Raw genomic sequence first — 19583 nt, forward strand, 5'->3', positions numbered from 1 at the left:
TGTTCTTTGTCAAAATCAATCATTTCCAGTGTTTGCTGTCATATAAACGGATCTTCTGATTAAAATTCAGTTGAGATAGTCAGAGAAATTGTTATTTTTTGTAACTGAATCTTTCCTTAGACATCCATCGGCGTTTGGCAGGTACGAAATAAAAAAGAGTAATAGCTTTGCTCTGATACTTGCAAGTTTTAAGATAAAATATGAAGATTTAAAGCAATTCCATTATAAATTTAAAAAAAAAAGCGTGAATAATTAGAATCCTTTATTGTTTGCCTTATTAGAACGAGTTATTTTTACTGTTGTTAAATAAAGGCAGATCGTTCGTATCTTCCATATATTCTTTCAACCAAAACAGTGATTCGGCTATAATAACTTAGTAATATATATATATTAGTTGGTCCAAAAGTTTTGTCCGCTTGCTTTTTCTTTAAATATCTTTTTGCCCCTTTTCCGCTTTACAGATTTCTACTATCTAACGTATTAAAAAGTGCTTTATCTACTCTATAAATCGTTTCTAGTTTTTAAGCGTCTATGTTATGATACAATGGTGTGCTAGCCTGCTGAACTTTAAGACATGTACGGTGGTCTAGCTTCAGAATCGAGCATGGGCACGTTCTATTTCGTCCACTGTCTAAAGCAATTCGTATTAGCAGTGCCTGACGTAAACTCTCAACATCTATTTATCTTGAGTACGGATGCGTTTCGAGATCAAAAAGCTACAGAAGCAACCTGTGGTATTTCTTCTATATATTTGTATGAAAAAAATTGTAGTAATTGTCGTTTGGTATAACTAAAAGAGTCTCGTACGCTAGTAAATTCTTGAGGAAAATAAGGCGGCTGTCGGAAATATCGTATAGCCCATTTGTCTCGAGTAAACGATATTATACAACAGAAAGGGTCCGATGAACACGGTAGAATTACGCCTATCCTCGACAATGCCAAAATCATAAATGGCAGAGATCGTTAATAGTGTTCTGCGAGTCTTCGAAGGAATTACTTTTCGCCCCAAATGCATACCCTTGTTGTTGCTCAGTTTAGACCTTGCGCTGGCGGACAGCCTATCGTTTGATCACTTGTAAATGAAATTTATAATACTACATTTTGCAATGGAAAGGGTCTCAAAAATTTAAATATTTCACAAATCGAATATACATCGAGTACATTGGTTGAAAGGTGGGGGCACTCGTCGAACCTTGCGCAACACATTTTACGCTAGCTGAGATAAGATCTCTCGCTTCAAAACTAAGAGGTTTTACTAGTAAATTGAAAAGATTTTTCGATTTGCAGTGCTCTCATAGCTTGATACGCGAAGGTAACAGATTTTATTATCTTCTCTGGTAATCAAATTGACAAGAGTAATAGCTGCTCTATGCGACAAGCAACCTTCGAACAAGCCGACAAGTTATTCATTAGCGGAACAACACTCGAGCATACATCTCGGCGGCGATAAATACATCATTACAAAACTCCAATGGAAAATGATATTTACTCAATACCGAACCCTCGAAGTAATTCTTTAATTTTCAAAACTCCGTAGCAGGTAGGTTTTTAGCAGAACTGAATCTGAAATGTCATGTATAAATCTTTGAGTTTTTATATTGGATATGTTCTCTCCTTGGCCGATCAACGGCGGAGATGCATGTGCACTAAGAAAGATAATTTCTATTTATTAAATGAAAAGCACTTGTGTACACACTAAGCTGTAGGTTATGCAGCAGAACATGATTTTCGTTATATACAAAAGGGAGAATTTTTGGAACAGCCGCCGTTCAATTTTGTAAGTGTTGTCTGTGAAACGAGCTCGAAGAAGTTTAATGGCCTTTTGCTGTAGCTGAGAAAATGCTAAAAAATTCAAACCGTTCAATTCCTAGGCGATTGCAATAATGGGGCTTTTTTTGGACTACCTTGCCTGTGCCTCGGTTAGACCTTAATGTTCGATTGTGTAAGATTCAATTAAAGCAGGAACTAAAGCCATCTGAAAAGGCTTACGCTAAAACGCGATCTTTACTTTGTAATCGATGATTATGGCTTGTTCACAGAACAAACTATACTGCAGCTTAGGGGCACACCAGAACCAACCAGCTTACATAGCCAACATTATGTGACCTTTAAGCAGAAGGTGGTACGGAACCGTTTTTTTTTTTTACTTAACCGTTGTTAATCGTTCTCATTATAAAAAAAGAAAAAGAAAAAAAAGGCTTTTCATAGCCGTAACCAGATACATACATAACATGGACTAAAAGAAACGAAAATAGTGGGCCTAGATTCTTCTACTCCCGTTGAAAAGAAGATGACATAGCTCGCTGCTCAGCTCTTCTTCCGAATCCACCGCAAGTCCGCAATATGAATAAGCAAAAAAAAAATAATTTTATTGTTTAAATTTTATTTTCCTTCTAGATTGATTCCCTTAACAAAGTTTTTATTCAGGTTTACCATCTCTACAGGTTTCTACATCTCTTTAGTCTATGAGTTCGTTTCCACAGGAAACACACAAGGATTGATAGATAGGTAGGTAGGTAGGCAGGCAAGTAGGTAGGTAGGTAGGTAGGTAGGTAGGTAGGTAGGTGTAAACGAACATTATTATTATTACTATGTTTCTCAAATTATTTGTCAAGGAAATTAGAACTGATTTGATGAACATGATTTTTGTTGCGCGTTTTTTTCTTTATTAACGTGTTAGTGTTATTCAGCTTGTATCTATTTTCGCGCTACTTAAACAGCGGGTACATTTACAATCGCTTTGCTGATCGACAAGTAACATATTTAGATCATTACTATGGTAGGCAATGTGATGCTACGCGGGTATCTCCATAATGTCATTTCGCTTATGTAATCACTATTAAACAATCTGCAAAAAACAACATCTGTGCATGGCTATCGCTGGGCAGGTTTGTAGACTAGACAGTGTAGGAATTGGGATATAATCTTAAGAAGGTGCTGAGCAACAACTGAACCGGTCTGAGAGATGCTCGGGACATCCGGCCGAATATCCGGTCAAACCAACTGTCGATCAAGCCTCTGAAACCAGTGACGTTTCGAGTCCACAGTAATGACGGCAATTTCGATAAAACTTCTTTGAAAGATTTAATTGCCTGAAGACTTCTTTGCCCAATTTCTGATAGCGGTAGCTGTACAAAACAGACACTTCTTAAGCCCGCTTCTGTTCACTTCTGGAGCCGCTCAGCTGCTTGTATTCGAATTATCAGCATACTGACGAAAAAAATGCAGAATACTTAGACATTGGCCGGGAAAATTTTAGTACTAAGAAATAGCAAATACGTGTAATTTTATTAAATGAAAACTGTAACTAAGGGCAAAAAAATGAAGTGAAGTTTCCTATGGGGTTACTAGTGGTATCGAATACTATCGGAACAAAAATGTAATTAAGTCGGTATCCATATAAGAAAAACGTTCGTCTTTGTTGCACGGTGGGTGCATTATATGTGTGCAAAAATCTAGTAAGCACGTAAACATACTGGTAGGGATGTCAAGCGGAGTAGATATCGGATAGTTCCCCAAAATGTGATTTCTAGCATCTGTAGTTTAATGGGGTGGCAAAACGTAAATTGAGAAGGTCAACTAAAGAGTCACTGTAAAAGATACTGCTCTTGGAGGCCAGATAGTAAAGGATCGTCTATGCCACGGTCGCAGAAAGTAACTCGCAAAACCCTTACAAACAGAAATAGTCTGTTTGATGCTGTTGTTCTGAGCATGCATATCGAAATCACGCGAGAAAAAAGGGGAACAAAATAAACGATAATGAAATAATGATGCTTTTGGTTTTGTATTCTTGTCTGATGCCGCTAACGATGCATGAAAAAGTTAACCTTCTTTAATCTATATTCTGTATTGATTTGCGGTACATTCGTTGAATGATCTCATGCATATTGGCTGCCGGAAAAATATATCGAAAAATGAGTAGTTTTGTATGCGTTTACGCACACCTTAAATAGGGTAACAAGCGAATCTCTAAAGGCATGTGAATTTTTGAAGTGCTGAATAATCCTTGGTTCTCCGCCTGCCAACGTAGGATTTTTCTATAGTTGTTTATACAAACGGGTCCACATTGATCTGACTAATTTTTGTCGTTGATATTTACTCACAAGTTACCCATGGCAAATATGTCATAAACGCAAATAGAAAAAAAGTCAATCAATTTATACAAGTAACTTCATACCATTTTGCACGATCATAGACGGCGTAGTAGATCATTAAAAGCTAACAATAAGCAACTAATTAGGTCATTTTATTCATGGATTTTATATTTTCTACAAAATCAACTAAATAAGCAGTTGATCGATTCTGTAGGTAGTCTATCCTAAATAATAATCTAAACTATGGATAAACTTCATTTCCATGGTAGCTTTATAACTAAAAGAGGGTATTTCTGATGCGTGTCTGAAATAAAAAACCAGAACTGCCCGATACTATTCACTCCTAATGCTCGCTGTGGAACTTGGTTTGATTGCTAGACACGCAACACGAAGTTATCGAAAAATGGAAATTACCGTTTTGGGTTTTCACACGCGGGCGATAACTGCATATTGAACGTAGGCTGTGCCTAACGAATATACTGCGGTGGACCTTGTTCGTAGGTCTGCTTAAGACACATGCACTGCAACAGATGACAACCGCGACAGTTTTTGATGACTTGAATTTACCCGGTATCCTAGAAATCACCAAAAACTGCTCAACCTCTGTCCTCAGCGGCAACATATCGGAGGACCCTTCGTAAACTGCTGTTAAGACCAGCTTGTCGGTAGTGCCACTCCTAAAACTCAAATCCGGACCTAATCATGGCTTTACACTCCGTTCCATCGATAACACTGTCCTGTAACCTTTCAGACAATTCATAAACCGTAAGTTATCTTTTATATTACATTAAGTAAACGGAATTTGCATTTTCGCATAAGCATCTAGATTACAGGTTGTGGATAGATAGACTGTAAATCAAGGGGGAAGAGGGGGTGTTACTTATTTCAATATGATGAACTGAATCCTATTGTTGATCGTATTTGCGCGAAAGAAATGTACAATGAACTTATGAGCTGGTGTACCTTTCTGATTGAGTCACGTACCCCACTCCTTGACCCAAACCGGCAAATTACGTGGCCACTTGATCGTATCAAATATACCGCAATCAAGAAATATCCAACACTTTATCTAGCAAGATTTCGGAAGCTATAAAGAAATGCAGGATGTTGACCGATTGAAGCTGAACTTTAACGCTGCTGGCTCAGCTTTCCCTTATACTAATGGTCGCTTAAAAGGTAATGAATCCTTGTTTGAAATCTTCGGATCCTGTTATTCCTCTTCGCACAGAAAAGACAAGCTTAATTGTCGAACACTTCTCATTTCTATACTGGCGACTGTCTTTTTTCTCTCTAGTTCCCTGTACAGCTAAAAATGAGCGTTTGGAACGTCTTTATCTAGTCGTTGTAGTTTCTAAGATCACCACTAAACACTTTAGATTGATATTCGAAGAGTCTTACATGGAAAGCATTGCACCTTGTGTATGTTGAAATTGTATAGTTGCCCTATATTAGAGAAAAATTAGTTGCAAACTACAGGCCTGTATTTCAATGTTCTGTTACTAATACTTTCAAAAAAAATTGGTAACCCGAACTTTCAAATAGAGATAATTTACCTTACCCAGCACAACACTGTTTTATAGCTTATCGCTCTAATTAAATATATATTTTAAAAATATGTAAAATCGGACCATACGTGTAAATTCGTATACCTAACCGGGTCAAAGTCGACAATGATCTAAGCCACTCTACAGAGTGGCTACGCTGTCTCTAGTTCGTCAAAAATGCGCGTTTTTACTACATTATATACTATATTTATTTTAAGCATAAATCAGTACCTGCCTAAATCTAGCTGTAAAAAAGATAACCAATCAACTTTATTCCAACAGACATATAACGGAAGTAGTCAAATCTACAAGGGTCATAGTACACAGTATTTTAGAGTATTTTATCACAATAAAGCCCGCTAGTAAAAATCCATGTTCTTTTTTTGAAATTATCTTATAGAATAGACTAAACGCTTGGATCTCCTTTGTTTCTTTCTCCTGTGTTTATAACGAGTGAGGGCCAGCAGATTGTCGAGGTTACACATGGCGGGGTTTACAGTTCGCAATATCTGTTTTCCGTAGAAACTTCCTATCAACACGGGAAGTCCATCAGGTAACGCTTCGTAGGTGTCACCCAGATTACGTACTACACGTTTCGTTTATGGAAGGAACAAAAGGCCATTGATTCATTTAAAAATTAGTTGATTTAAAAATATAAACTCATTTGAAAATAATTTAAGGCTAGAGAGGCCGCGAATTGGATGAACGATTCGTAGTGTCTTTGCGGTCCGAAGCAATGTGAACGCGAATTCGGCGACCTGAACGTAAAGTCGTGTTTCATTTTCAACCAATTAAGGTGCACCGTGTAATTCATTTTAAAGCAAAAGCGGCATCTCCATCTCTTTAGGGTAGAGCAAACTCAATAATCAGAGATCCCAGAACCTTCACAAGCAGGGCTTATTCGCTGGTCAGATTTTATAGCATACTAGTGACCTATTGTGTCACGTCATCTTCTCTAATGAGGCTTATTTCTAGCCGAATGGCTATGTGAGTAAACGAGTTTGTCACATTTAAGGGAACGTAAGTGTGCATGTAGAGTAATCACTTCACTCACCAGAAACCACTTACTGCTACAGGTTGTGGAGGGAAAACTTCAAAAATGACGATCGAATGGTAGCGACAGTCACTGGCGAGTTCTATAGTGATACGCTACAGTTTTTTCAACGGACCGGAATGAAGCTATTAGATGCGAACAATTTTTGAATATGAGGTAGCTCGATACATAGTGCAGGAAGCAACCAACTTGCTCGAAAGCATGCTTCTAGACCAGCCGTTTTAGTCCTATAATTTGACTACCCTCGATTGGTCGATGTTACCGACAGGCTCAGTCGAGCAATGGTGAACAATTGATGACCAGAAACGTTGTACTCGTCTAAAGTCAAGCCTAAGAAAAGTTAATGCTGAACTATACAATATTGCGTTTCAGAACTACGGAAAACGCATCGAATTACGCAAGCTGCGCCTGGGGAGGGGGGAAATTTGGCAAATTTTCAGATGTAATGCACTGGGCTACTACCTAAACCAAGACATGCACAGGAAGCTGTTTTTGTTTTCCACCCCGGAGGGCGCTGAAACATAATTCCGCCCTGTTAGCCCATCGTAAATTATCTTCCAGCTTACTAGCCCTGCTCAAAAAAGTGAAAGTATCTACATACATGTTCTCAAAAGGTCTCGCAGGTTCAAACGATGTGTTTTTGTCACCTATCATTTCATTCCTACACAGACGCTCTTGCAGTAAAATGCGCATTTCAATGAGCCAATGCCGACAACCGCTTTTTGTTATCAGTTGAGCTATTAGCTTAAATAACTTGCAAGGTTGAAGTTGCATTCCACCCAACTTAGTGCGAACTATGCCACCCTAACATTCATGTTTATGGCAAATATCGAGATGAGTAGACTGAAGACGGCACCCCTGTCGATCTCACCTGGTGTATCGGAAATGGGCAATTTCTTGCAGCATTATTAGACAATGCGCCCTCGACAACTGTAAGTTCCCTTATTGACGCAGTAAAGGTTAATGTAAATACCAAATTCATTGCCTCAAGCAATAACGAATTGTGCAAAGGCATAGTAAAGCATATCTAGCATATAAAGCATAAAAGAAGCAGCTAAAATTTGAAACATTTGGCACAAGTTATCATACAATAGAAAGGAGTTGGGAAGATGGGCTTCGGACAATCTTCCCAACTCCTTTCTGATGATTATAAGAATATTTTCGTAACAATTACAAGTAAGGCGAAAAAATAAAGCGCAGAATGAGAATACGCAGACAAAGCCGATCCTCTTGTGCATCGCTGCTGCAGGCTACCCTAGGCTAAATCAGATAAGCCTCATAAACGCAATAATTTGCATTTAGGATGCCTACCTAAATGAAATGTTCGATGTTGGCTAAATGCATTCAAACGGTTTGTAGGCTAGATAAGCAACAAGCAGCTTTGCCCTTGTGCCGTAAGTCTACGGTATTTAGCAAATAAGTCAGTGGGCAAATGCTATATCGATAGTGCTTGAAGCGGTATTACTAGAAACAAATTTCTGGCGGTAATCGGCGTATTTAAACATTCATGCAAAAAGCTTCCCTCCAAATTGTCTCTGCAATGGGAAATTATAGCATAAACCAATTATGTCTACATACGTAGAGCTTGCGTGGCTACGAGGCCGAGCAACGCACCTAGCAGCTTCTGTACTAATAATATTCGACGAGGTGCCATGTGTGTACGCACCAGCTATGGGGCATCAAACAGTTTGTACGTATTTGTAATTGATTATCTATTACCTGTTCCATTAGATTTAGCGTAAGTGACAATCTAGCCTATATTTGTTAAGTATATGAATGTCTAGGAAAGGTATACTCACTTTTAGGTGTAAAGCGTGAACAAAGTTTAGAAAGCCATTCTTAAGTATACTACTGAGCATGAGAGGTGTTTAGGCGAAACATTTTCTAACTATTAAGTGCAATAAAACGTAGAATAAGCATTTCCTCTAAGCCTACAAAAGTTCAAATACTTACTTAACATTACGTAAAGAATATTCACTGCAGAGATTTCGGCGACAGCCTACAATCAGACACAATAATCGTGATAGCAGCAATCACTAGTTAAGTAAGTTACATGTGCGAATCATTTTTTTTTTAATAAAAAGGAAGCCATGTATACACACAATGGCCTTTGCCTACATAATGTCTCAGAGAGGCTGTACACCGCTTGTTCCCAACTTTGAACTGAAATAATTATTCAGCTTTGCACATCTATATGCAAATTTGTGCATTGTCTACAACTAGAAATTACACAACCTCGGACGCCTGAGGAATCGTCCCGTGTATATATACACGTCGTCTTTACGAATTCGGATCGTTGCCTTCCGAGCGTTTCAAATGGGATGACGTATCTAGATTCAGTAGGTTACTGCTGAGCCAGCCGCATTGATTTCGTCACAATCAGATAGCGATGCGGCCCTCAGTGCGTCAGTCTACTCAGTGAAATGATCTGACGACTGATGTTGAAAGAAACAACTTTCGTCATCAACCGTTCAGATTTGTTCGGCTACACAGGACCTGTTCTCACTATCAACGAACAAGTTTGGTCCATACGCAGACGCACCTGAAAGTGCTTCAGTTCAGAGAGGCGTACGTTTAGAGCAAATACCGAATTTCATCAGATCTAGACGACGAACGCAATTAGACGACCTTGAACTGCAGCATATGCCGATGAAGGAAAATGCCGTCTTCCAAAATTTGAGGGTAATTATTCTTAACTGTGTTGCGATGTGCTCCATTCTACCTGTTAAGGCGTAAATGGTTTTCCCTTTGTTTAACTGTACCGTACATTAATGAATCTTTTATGACCATCTATCGATCTAATCGATCTCCATACTCTTCCAATAATCTGCCCCAACCTCTGGGGTTTGGCTCGTCCCCCTTTAGTCCAAAAATCTTATTGATCACGACTGTAGTGTTTGGTTTGTGCTCTAAGTTGAGAGCATGTGCTCATTCAATCATATACTAATAAGCTTGTACTTAAATTAATTAGACGTTGATAAACATACGTTCATAAATATTTCATATTTTTTTCTCAATGTACATGTTTAGTTAAGGAAACAATCACGCGGTGTTTCTGAAAGGAAGGAAAACTCCGATGACTGTTACAAGGTGGCGTCGTCTTTTGATTATTCTGTAGTTCAACGCAACTAACTATAAGTAAATTATTTCTAGAAAATGTCTGAATTTTGTTTCGAATTATTTGTATAAAAATATATAGCCGAACAGCTAAAAAGGAAAGGCGGTAAAAACTATACCTTGTGTATCTATTGAGGTAAATTTTGACGACACCCAGCCAGCTACAACCTTCAACGAGTTCGTAAAATAATGGGTGGAATTGAGAATCAGATGCTCCTTTCCTAAACAGATTATCTAAATTATGAATACACGTTTTCAACTGATGCAACTGTACAGTCAGGTCTCTCAAGTGAAATGAAGGCATTACGTACGCAATGGGTACACGCTTTGTTACTAATCGTGCACCTGTAACATTGATATTATAGACTAGACATCAATATTTTGTTATTTCTTTTCACGGTGCGAAATTAACTTATCTGTATGATTTGTTTGATTCCTGCGACACTGTGTAAGTTCTTCTCGTTCCCGTGAAAACAGTCATCAACCAAATTTCTATAAATGCAACTTTCTTCAATAGTATTGCATTGGAACGGTAATCCTCTTCAAATGGCTCTTTTTTTCTGTGCAGTACCTAATAGCAACTAAACGTCCAACAGCAAGCACCGCTATAATTCTTATTCTATTTACGACGCAAGCCCCTGTGCGCCATCTCCTCAGATGGAGGCGCTCAACTTCTTTAGGTTAACGTCAATTCATGTTTCGAATATACTGTAGTACCTAATATTATAGCGGATCATCGATAATACAAAACCAAACTGTTTGCATTGATTTCTAAAACATGTTCATCGTATGCAAATCTGGAACCGTGATCGTAGTAAAAAGATGTCCCCAATTTAGGTTAATTTTCGTGCTATTACATCGCTTATAGGGAATAGATAATGCGGATCGAGAGAAACCTACTTTTACCTCTATTTATTTGCAAACATTTATTTCCTCACAAAAGCTCATTTATAACTCCTCAGTAGTATGCCATATAATAATTTTAAAAATTATTATTGATGTTGTCGTTGGTCTTGGCATTTTAGCAAATAAAAGCTGTCCAGAATTGCTGTACACGAATTTTCTGCAAAAGCCTTGAGATCGTCATGAACGTTTCGAGACAATTTGTTGCTCTATTAATTTTCAGTCCTAGCTAATGTTCCGTCTTTCGTTTCCTAGCTGAACATGTACACGCACCGATGCGCTGCCTTTAATATCCCTCATTTTAAGTAAAACTGTTGGTTGGCTAAATTTACATATGTGTCTTTTGATTTACCTTCCTATAATAGAGTATATAAATTGGTAGCTTGAAATGTGGCGCATTCATTGAAATTCCGTTAAAACCCCCCTAAAAGGTAGGGCGAACGTAGTTTTTTGTGGAGCATAGATATGACGGCCCTTGAAAGATATCGTTCATCCTTACCTGGACAAGAGTCATGGATAGAAAAATTAGTTGCTTTCTAGCACAATTGTCCAGACACTGGGATGTGCGATGTTTGCATTATCTCATAGGAATTAAGACTGTGACACAGAAATGGGTGAAGGAAGATTGTCTGTTTGGTGGTGCCCTGTTTCGTTTGCTAAATTTAGATACCGCGTTTAGAAAATATTGTCAAAAACGTTGCCGTGCAATTTTCGTTTTCAACCAACCCTGTAAAGACTTAATCCGTTAATGGAATACCGGATCAATTAACGACCACGGCAACGAAAGGAATACGTTTTTGCGACATTTGGTAAATGCGGTCCAGTACACTAAGCTGCATTCATCCGGCTATGGCACGATCCTAGCGTGACCTCATAGTAGCTATGGTGGCTCGCCGAGTTCGCCTCATCGGCGAGAACAAGCTAAAGATCCACATTGTATTATAAAAACAAAGTGTAAACTTGTGAAAATATCGGCTACAGGCCATTTTAATAGGCGACGCAGGTGTGTTTAGCCGTATTGATTTCAACATCGAATCGCTATAAGTAGGTATTGAGGCGCTGAAAAAGTCGCTTATGGCCGAGAGGAATCTCTACGAGGTCTTAGGCTCGAGAAAGATTTTTTTTATGAAATTTAGAAGTTTGAAGTTTTTCAGCGTTTATAAGGTTAAAAAGAAAGTCGCTACTACATGTTTCAAATAGATGGTAAGATAATTATAGCTATAACGTAACCATATTGATAATAGTAGCCAGTTAATGTCACACTTTTTAATTATAGTACAATAATATAAACAATAAACAGATTAGATTAAAGAATAAAATACAAACCATATTACTACAGCTTTTCCCTTTTTGTCATTGCTAATTTTATTAATGGTTTAATATTGGGACGGTTACATTCGTTCGTTGCTCGATAAGGATTAGCACCCCTGACCACTGGAACTATGCAGGCACACGTGGGTATCTATCATAATCGTGATTATCGTCTATTCGATAATCGTCTTTCGAAATCAATTGCTATCGCCACGTATCAGCGCCAGTGGCAGTCGCAATGAAAGGAATCATGCGTGATTATATACAGAAGAAATGGCAACGATAATAGCACAAGATCGTTTTTTTTATAGAATGTTGTTGAAGGAGCCGTGTACGTTGAAAGACATTACCACACGATCATGCCGAAGTACCGGCAGAAGATTCGATCAGGAACATGGCGCTCCCTAACGGTTAGGAAAAATGAAATGTCTTTGTTATGACTGTATATAACGATATATGTGTATGTATGACAAGGTACCCAATAGGGTTGCTGGTACTCGATGCCATATCGTCTATGTAATAGCTATCTAGATTCATGTTGCGTACCCCGATGCATTCGATATTACAAAGTCGTTTAACTTTTTTTCTTTATTACACGATACAGTGATATTTATCGTAGAAAAAAAGTTGTCCTTGATGTGTTGCTGTGGTGGCTCCATAAAGCTTCAGCGTCCAACACCTGGTAAAACGATGACAGATTAGCTACTCATTGGCCCTAGGAATTAGTCAAGGAAGTTCTCTCTATTTCAACGCGTTGTGGTGTAGTGACAGCCGTTGGTGGCTTTTGGTTCCAAATAAATGGAATTATTCAAAATAGTTAATGACATCAGTTGGCGTCGTCACTCATATCAATATGAAGCTTTATCTACTCAAATGTACGAAAATTGTTCGTATACGATCAATACGGAGGGAAAGACGACACTTTGTGGTATTCATTTTAGTTGCCCCTTAGAGGCAAGGTACACGCACCAGCATTCAAGACCCACTATTTGTTGTCCCGTAAAGTGATGATATGGGTATATGGTATGTGCCCGTGAGAGCTTAGAAGGTGAGGTAATTGCATGCTAAGCATAGGGACACATTGCGGTGTAGGTTCGAATCCATAGACAGACATACGGTTCGTCGTTTCGCGTTGGCAAGAACCAGCCGGCCAGCCAGCCAACGGTCTGTGCGATCAAATCCTTAACAGCGATAAGTGTGTATGGTATAAATACTCAACTTGGAATCACAAACGGGTTCACACACAATTGAACGTCATATAAAGCAGTTTGATGTGAAACTATAGATAATTGCTATTGCAAGACTTATGTGACCACGCTCTTCTAACTTACGGCACGATGCTTTCGCATTAATGAAATGACTGTTAAAGGCTTAGTGCAATACGAGTTGTCAGTGCAAAGTTGCTTTTTAGAGAACTCGAGAAAAGAATTAGCATAACTTACGTCGCTTTTAGTAATTATGATTATAGCCCACCTGTACAGCTTGTATCGAAACTTTATTATATAAGTAGGTAGTTTGCATGCTATTGACAATTGTGCGTAAGTCGTGTGCTGTAAGAAAGTCTATGCGAAGTATATAGTCCCATCAAGCCTCAACGGTACTGGTTCTGTAAATCAGCTTATCAAATCGGCGCAGTTTTCAAAACTAGAGGGCTTTGCCACCCATCCCCTCACGTTTAACTCACGTATACTGTATGTATAATGCAACTGGTCAGTTTTTTTTACTATTATTTTTCTACAGTCTAGTACTACTACAGTTTTCGATAAAAGGAATCTATGCGGCAAACCAAAATCTTTTCAAAATCCACATACTGCTTGTTATAACTCTGGACGATCACTTCGACAATACTTTCGAAAGATTAACTCATGTGGTTTGTTTTTAAAACCCCCTTAAGCTGTGATCCTATAAGCAGCTTGGGATATGGCACGTCTGTAATAGCTATAGCTCTTTCCCTACTGTTAAATACGACGATTCATTTTCTTGTGCAGTAACTAAACGCGACAGGACCGCACACAGACATACTTATTGAGTAAATAGCTAGATCGACTGTTATATTTCATTTCTAAGCCATTTATCATGAATATATATATATATATATATATAAAAACAAACAGTTTCGGACGTCTAGACACATATGCACTCCAACTGTGCATACACATATATTTATTGTATAATATTAGTTTTGGTGAGGCTTATCCTAAAATTAGCGAATCGTAGATGCAACTCAACCACACACCCACCAACGATACGTTGTCTTCTTTTGCGCCGTTACTTTATCTAATGTTGTCGACGGGCAGGCATTGAAGACAGGAGTGTGTGCTGTTAGCTGGAGCCTCCATCAGGGTGTTTGCGATTCCTAGGAGCACAGTTCTCGGGCTGCACGCAGCAGGTAGGGGTGCGGGAACCAAAGTTTCGGATGGTTAAAGGGCATGCAGAAAAACATGCTCACAATTTCACACGAACTTGCCATCAGAACGTCTGACTTGAAGCAATCAGGTAACTCGAGTTACTTTAGACTGCACGTCTTTAGGTCATAAAAAGCCTGCATGCCCCTAATCTATATTTTAGATATTTGGTTCGTTGATGCGGTGGTTCGAACGCCCAAACTTCAAATGAAAACAGATCAGGAGGGCGCTATATCAAATATCGCCGACGGTACAGGCTACGCAGCTTATGTTGATAGCGGAGAACCATTTGTAGTCTCGGTAGAAGATATTGTCGAGAATAAGTAGCAAATAGATAAAAATAAACTCTTCCCGGAAAGTTTCCACCTTCTAATCCACTGGGCCTTTCCTGCGGACTATTCTCATTCTTCCTAAAACGCTACGTTAACTTGTTTTTGTCCCACTACTAAGTACAGACAAATAAGAGTGTGTCTCAGCACGGACTCTTCCTGAAGTAAAATATATGTGAATGAGTCTTGTAACTTAGGCCCTGCTACGATTTGATCAAAGTTGTTATACTAGGCCTAAAATGTGCATATAACGATTTGTTCTAAAGTAGTTAGCAGAACCAAAATAGCATGGCTATACACTAGCATTTATCTGGCATGAGTAAATAAGCTATAAAGCTAGAGTTTCTTGAAAAATTTAGGTTAGGATATTTTTGCGCAGATAATAAAACGACTAGCTGCAAAGAAGGCCGGGACCCAAAGCTTTTGTAAACCCAATTTGACGGTAAATCACTTAGAATTAGATTACCTATTGTAACGTGACGGCTCGATCGAATCCTCCTCATTACGTGAGCAGCAGCCTGAAAGAGCAAATTACTTTACTTTAAAGAGCAAGTAAATTTACATACAGACTAAACATTTCCTAACGAAAATTTAATTTCACGGAAAACGAGATAAATCCAGTTTTAGCTTGTAATCAATATTATTTTATACATTACGCCTACAGATATGAGTATTGTCATTGGCATAAATTGCGTCTTAATGATGGTTGGTTTCATTCTAAGCTTTTTAAAGGTAAGCATTGGCGCCTTTGTAGCAGAGTAGACATCTTCTATTTCTATAGACCTTGAGGCTAGTGCTACGTAAGTAAGCGAATGGTTTGTCGTCGTTTATGGCATAACGGCGCGTTTTTTTATTATCTAGTATTGAGTACAGAATCATTTAAATAGAAGGTTGAAGAAAGCCTTAACTGTACGTACGTTTAACGGCACATCTTAGAAAGCAGACCTCAGGATTGCCCCCTAGAACAATGCACAGGCGTTCTGTTAGGTTCATAGAACCGACGCATCTGCCGCAATCTTCCGCGGAACCGCTCTAAAAGGCAGATTCGCAAACGAACAAAATATATGTAAAAGAACAAGACGCTTCAATCGACGAATTTGCCTGAGGAACTATGGCTGCTCCTTAACTTACTTAACTGCTCCTTAACTTAATACTATTTAAGCTTTAACGATCGTGTTTTTTTTTTATGATTTTTGCCCACCTTAAGGTAATCCATGCAGTCATCTGTGAAGCCAAGTCCGCTAAACGCTTCGATTACTTTCTCCTGAGTAGCCTCGTCGTAATCTGCAATTACGGCCCCCAGTAACCATGTAAATAGGTATAAAATTGTTAGCAAGAAGTATAAAGAAATGAAAAAAAAAAGATGACACTTCAATTATAACTCCGTTTAGTTCAAAAGTACATGTACGCCTTATTTATGCCCATATTTGTACGATGTTTTTTCAAACTTTTTTTTAAAACATTTACGCTTAAGTGTGCTTAGCTCTTCGGAAGAAATTTTTAGTATTCTATAAATTCCGTTGTCTATGTGTTTATAAACAGGCGAACGCAAGGTTACATTTATATAGAGAAGAACCATTTACCAAATACGCTTTCGGTGTTTTACCGAAATTACCGATTGACGAGTATGAACACTTTTCTCCAAATCTAGCAGCTGGCCTTCATCACTAGCACAGCTAAGTACACGAGTCGCAACAGATCGATTAGAGCAATGGAACTTCTACGCTAAAATTATTTTTCAATGCCATTCGGCATTGCGTCGGGAATTTTAAAGGTTTCCTAGCAATAATACTTCTTGTCTTGACTTTTTAAGTCAAACTTGATCTAGCGAAGGTATCGTACGCAAACATCTATGTTCATAAACCTAGTACCCTATGTACTGCCTATAACAATTTCGATAGGAATATAAGACTTCCGAATACATCTTCTAAGCTTAAAGCAAAAGTTTGCTCACAAAACATTTCAAAAAATCCCAGGAAGGCTTAGGTACTCTAGAACAAAGCATATTCATTTTATAATACTGGAACAATGTATTAGCATTGGAAATAGCAACAACTCATTTAATCTTGTACGCAATAAGCTCGACAGAATTTTGTGGGTGGAAACTTCACCGGGGGCGCTTTCAAGGTTCATCGCATTAAGGCTTTTTAAAGGTCTTTAGGTTAATTTTTTAATTGTCGCGGTATTTAAATATCCTACAAGGGCACCTTCTGCGGCACACGCAAAACAAAGCCGGAATTAATGCTAACAAATAATGCCGAAATGTAAAAAAATATTACTTCATCAAATATTTAAGAAGGCTATCGACTAATTTAGGAACGTAGCAGGAGAGCTCAATTCGACGGGACATTAATGCATTTACGACTTTTCAATAAAATTCGAAAAGATGCAGCAGTTCTAAACAAGGTACTTCTCAAGATTTATTAAAGAAATGAAGCTTTTTTCGTGAATCTCGCACGAAGTTTTGCCACTATCGTCAATAAACTACTAGGGAAACTATTCGACGCAGACCTGTGTATAGGATCTAGTTTTTCCAAGTCTTGGGTTTTTATGGTTGAAGAAATGAAGAATAGCAAACTAATTTGTCTAATTTCCGTAAATTCGCCTAGATACAAAGCTTATTTGTACACTTTATCTATCTAACATCTATTATAGAATGTATCTCTTAGGCGCGCCTTACGTGCATTTCGCTTGAATATATTACTTACATAATAATAAATTCTGGTTATTTTTATTCTACATTACTAAAAGTAGGTTACTACATGATCCCTGCTTAGCTTTAGTCTATATTTCAAACGATCAGTATTTGGTTTATTGTGATATTTCTTTTGTAAAACCTAAAACATTTTTGAAATTTACAATTCGTAGGCCTAAAGATTTAGATCTCATCACGAAATGTTCAATCGTCTCACTTGCTACCCTACATATTTTACACACGAGGCCCTCAACGTTCTAGAAGTCTTCCTTCATTGTTTCCGCGGCGTGCACGGGGCGCTCGGCAGTAGGCGAGCAACCTTGACGCCCTCCTACAATATCTTTTGTGCAGGAACAAAAGTGCTAACAGGAAGTAAATTGTTTTTGCTGAATTAGATCTCTTTATATATCCGTATATAAAAGTCAAAATGTAGATCAAAACGACCTAATATTTATGGGCAGGTATTATGGTCCCGGTGGACCAAATCTGATATCCTAGGTAGGCAAGATGGTCTGTTGTGGGTGCAGAAATAAAAGCCACGCACGTTACTAAACGATGTTGCGAAACTGCATGCTTAGATAGATCTGAGACATAGTCCTGTATAGCTTCTATCCCTGAACCGAATAGCATATTAATCGAAATGAGTTATAAACAAAATAAAAAAAATAGTACTGATTTAAAAAAAAAAAACACTAAAGTAGATATTAACGAGCTCGCATGTCTAAAGTTGGCCAGAGCACATTGTGGCGTACAATCTCTTAATGAATTAAATAATTTTGTTTAAAGTCACTTCTCGATTTTCGCGAGAATAGGTTACTCAGAAATTTCTAATTAGGTGAATACGAAGGATATTCTTTTTTTTGCTAATTTTCCTAGCTATCGTATTCAACCACTGTACTTTGTACTATAACATCGTCCCAGATAATTGAATTTTAAATTCAGTTATGCTAAAGTAGCATATTTAAAAAGCAAAACAGTTGAAGCAAAAACTTTTCAAACGGATTTGCCTGGGACACAGCCTTGGAGAAACAGAGAGGAGGCGCATTGAAGGCGTCAGGGGATACGTACTTACAGCACAACAAAATTCATAATAGCCTAAAACAGCATAAAAATAGGTAGTGATTTTACTACTAATCAATTAAAATGCTGATACTTACTAAGGACTAAATAGGTACAACGATTTTTGTTAAAATTTTCGCATGAGTGTCGAACTGAGTTGGGCTGAGCATAATCGGTAACCAACAAGGTTACGTATTTCATACGGATTATAAGCAATTTTTGCCTTCTATTTGTAGCGTATGATGTTATAAAACTACTAAATACGTAGTCCAACATTAAACAAACTGACTGTATCCATGTGAAGCAGTATCTGATGGTACTGTGAACCGTAGCAGTACGGCTATAAGGATGAACCATGATCCACAACATATCGTTGCTCTCCGTAGATCCTTACGCATCATTGGAAATCTACTGTAAAGTTGCTGAAGCCAACACGCTTAAAGCTGAACTTAATTTCCTCTTGTGACTGGGAACGTTTTGCAGTTCTGATAGCTTATTTCTCCAATCTGTTAAAGCTGCTGCTGCTGCTGCTGCTGCTGCGCCAGCAAAATTCCTTGTGCACAAATATCAAATTTGTATCACTTAGAGATCGTCATTGAAGCACAGTACGGTGACAACGTTATGGAATAGTCTATTTCTAGTAGGGATTGAATACGGTTATTACCCGCAGCCCTGTAAGCACTTCGATTCGTACCAGCATATACCGAACAACCAGGTAGCTCAAATGAAAATAAAGTTCGTTCGTTAGAGGTAGAAATTGCTCAAGACCCTTTGTCACGAGTCCACGCTCAGTGTCAGTCTCGAGGCGGCCATGTTTGCTCTCTGCTAAGATCAAGATTTGATAAAGAACCTTGTAGAGAGGTGCTAGGTTCTTTATTTCTAGCAGTTCCCGTATTGAAGCAAGTCAAGAGACGTTGCCGTTCGTATCCGTCGGTCTCTGCGAACTTAGGGGCTAACATCAGTATGAATCAACGCGGTAACCCAAATGCGATTTTAAGACTGCAAGGCTTGTTGACTAAACTTCCGTAAATTGTATCATAGATAAAAGTAAAATGAAATAATGGTAAAGAAA

General features: G+C 38.2%; 1 protein-coding gene and 1 long non-coding RNA gene across 6 annotated transcripts; both read right to left on the reverse strand.

Moving 5' to 3' along the window:
- Positions 1-1296: 1296 nt before the first annotated feature.
- LOC111265433 (uncharacterized) lies at positions 1297-8999 on the reverse strand. Its single transcript, XR_002683465.2, has 3 exons — positions 8646-8999; positions 4509-4838; positions 1297-3210 (listed from the first exon to the last, which is right to left on the reverse strand). It is a non-coding gene; the product is annotated as an uncharacterized LOC111265433 (long non-coding RNA).
- Positions 9000-12046: 3047 nt separating this feature from the next.
- LOC111265431 (uncharacterized) lies at positions 12047-19299 on the reverse strand. 5 transcript variants are annotated; one of them, XM_022842113.1, is made up of 5 exons: positions 18610-18794; positions 15959-16041; positions 15675-15789; positions 15224-15275; positions 12047-12427 (listed from the first exon to the last, which is right to left on the reverse strand). In XM_022842113.1, the coding sequence occupies exons 1-5, from the start codon at positions 18785-18787 to the stop codon at positions 12370-12372; spliced, it is 486 nt and encodes a 161-aa protein (XP_022697848.1). In that variant the 5' UTR covers positions 18788-18794; the 3' UTR covers positions 12047-12369. The 5 variants fall into 5 exon arrangements, with proteins under 5 accessions (XP_022697848.1, XP_022697849.1, XP_022697847.1 ...); XM_022842114.2 differs by lacking the exons at positions 12047-12427; positions 18610-18794 and adding exons at positions 14138-14399; positions 18801-19299; XM_022842112.1 differs by lacking the exon at positions 12047-12427 and adding an exon at positions 14138-14399.
- Positions 19300-19583: the final 284 nt, after the last annotated feature.

The sequence above is a fragment of the Varroa jacobsoni genome, unplaced genomic scaffold (genome assembly GCF_002532875.2).
Source record: "Varroa jacobsoni isolate VJ856 unplaced genomic scaffold, vjacob_1.0 scaffold_973, whole genome shotgun sequence".
NCBI lineage: Eukaryota > Metazoa > Arthropoda > Arachnida > Mesostigmata > Varroidae > Varroa > Varroa jacobsoni.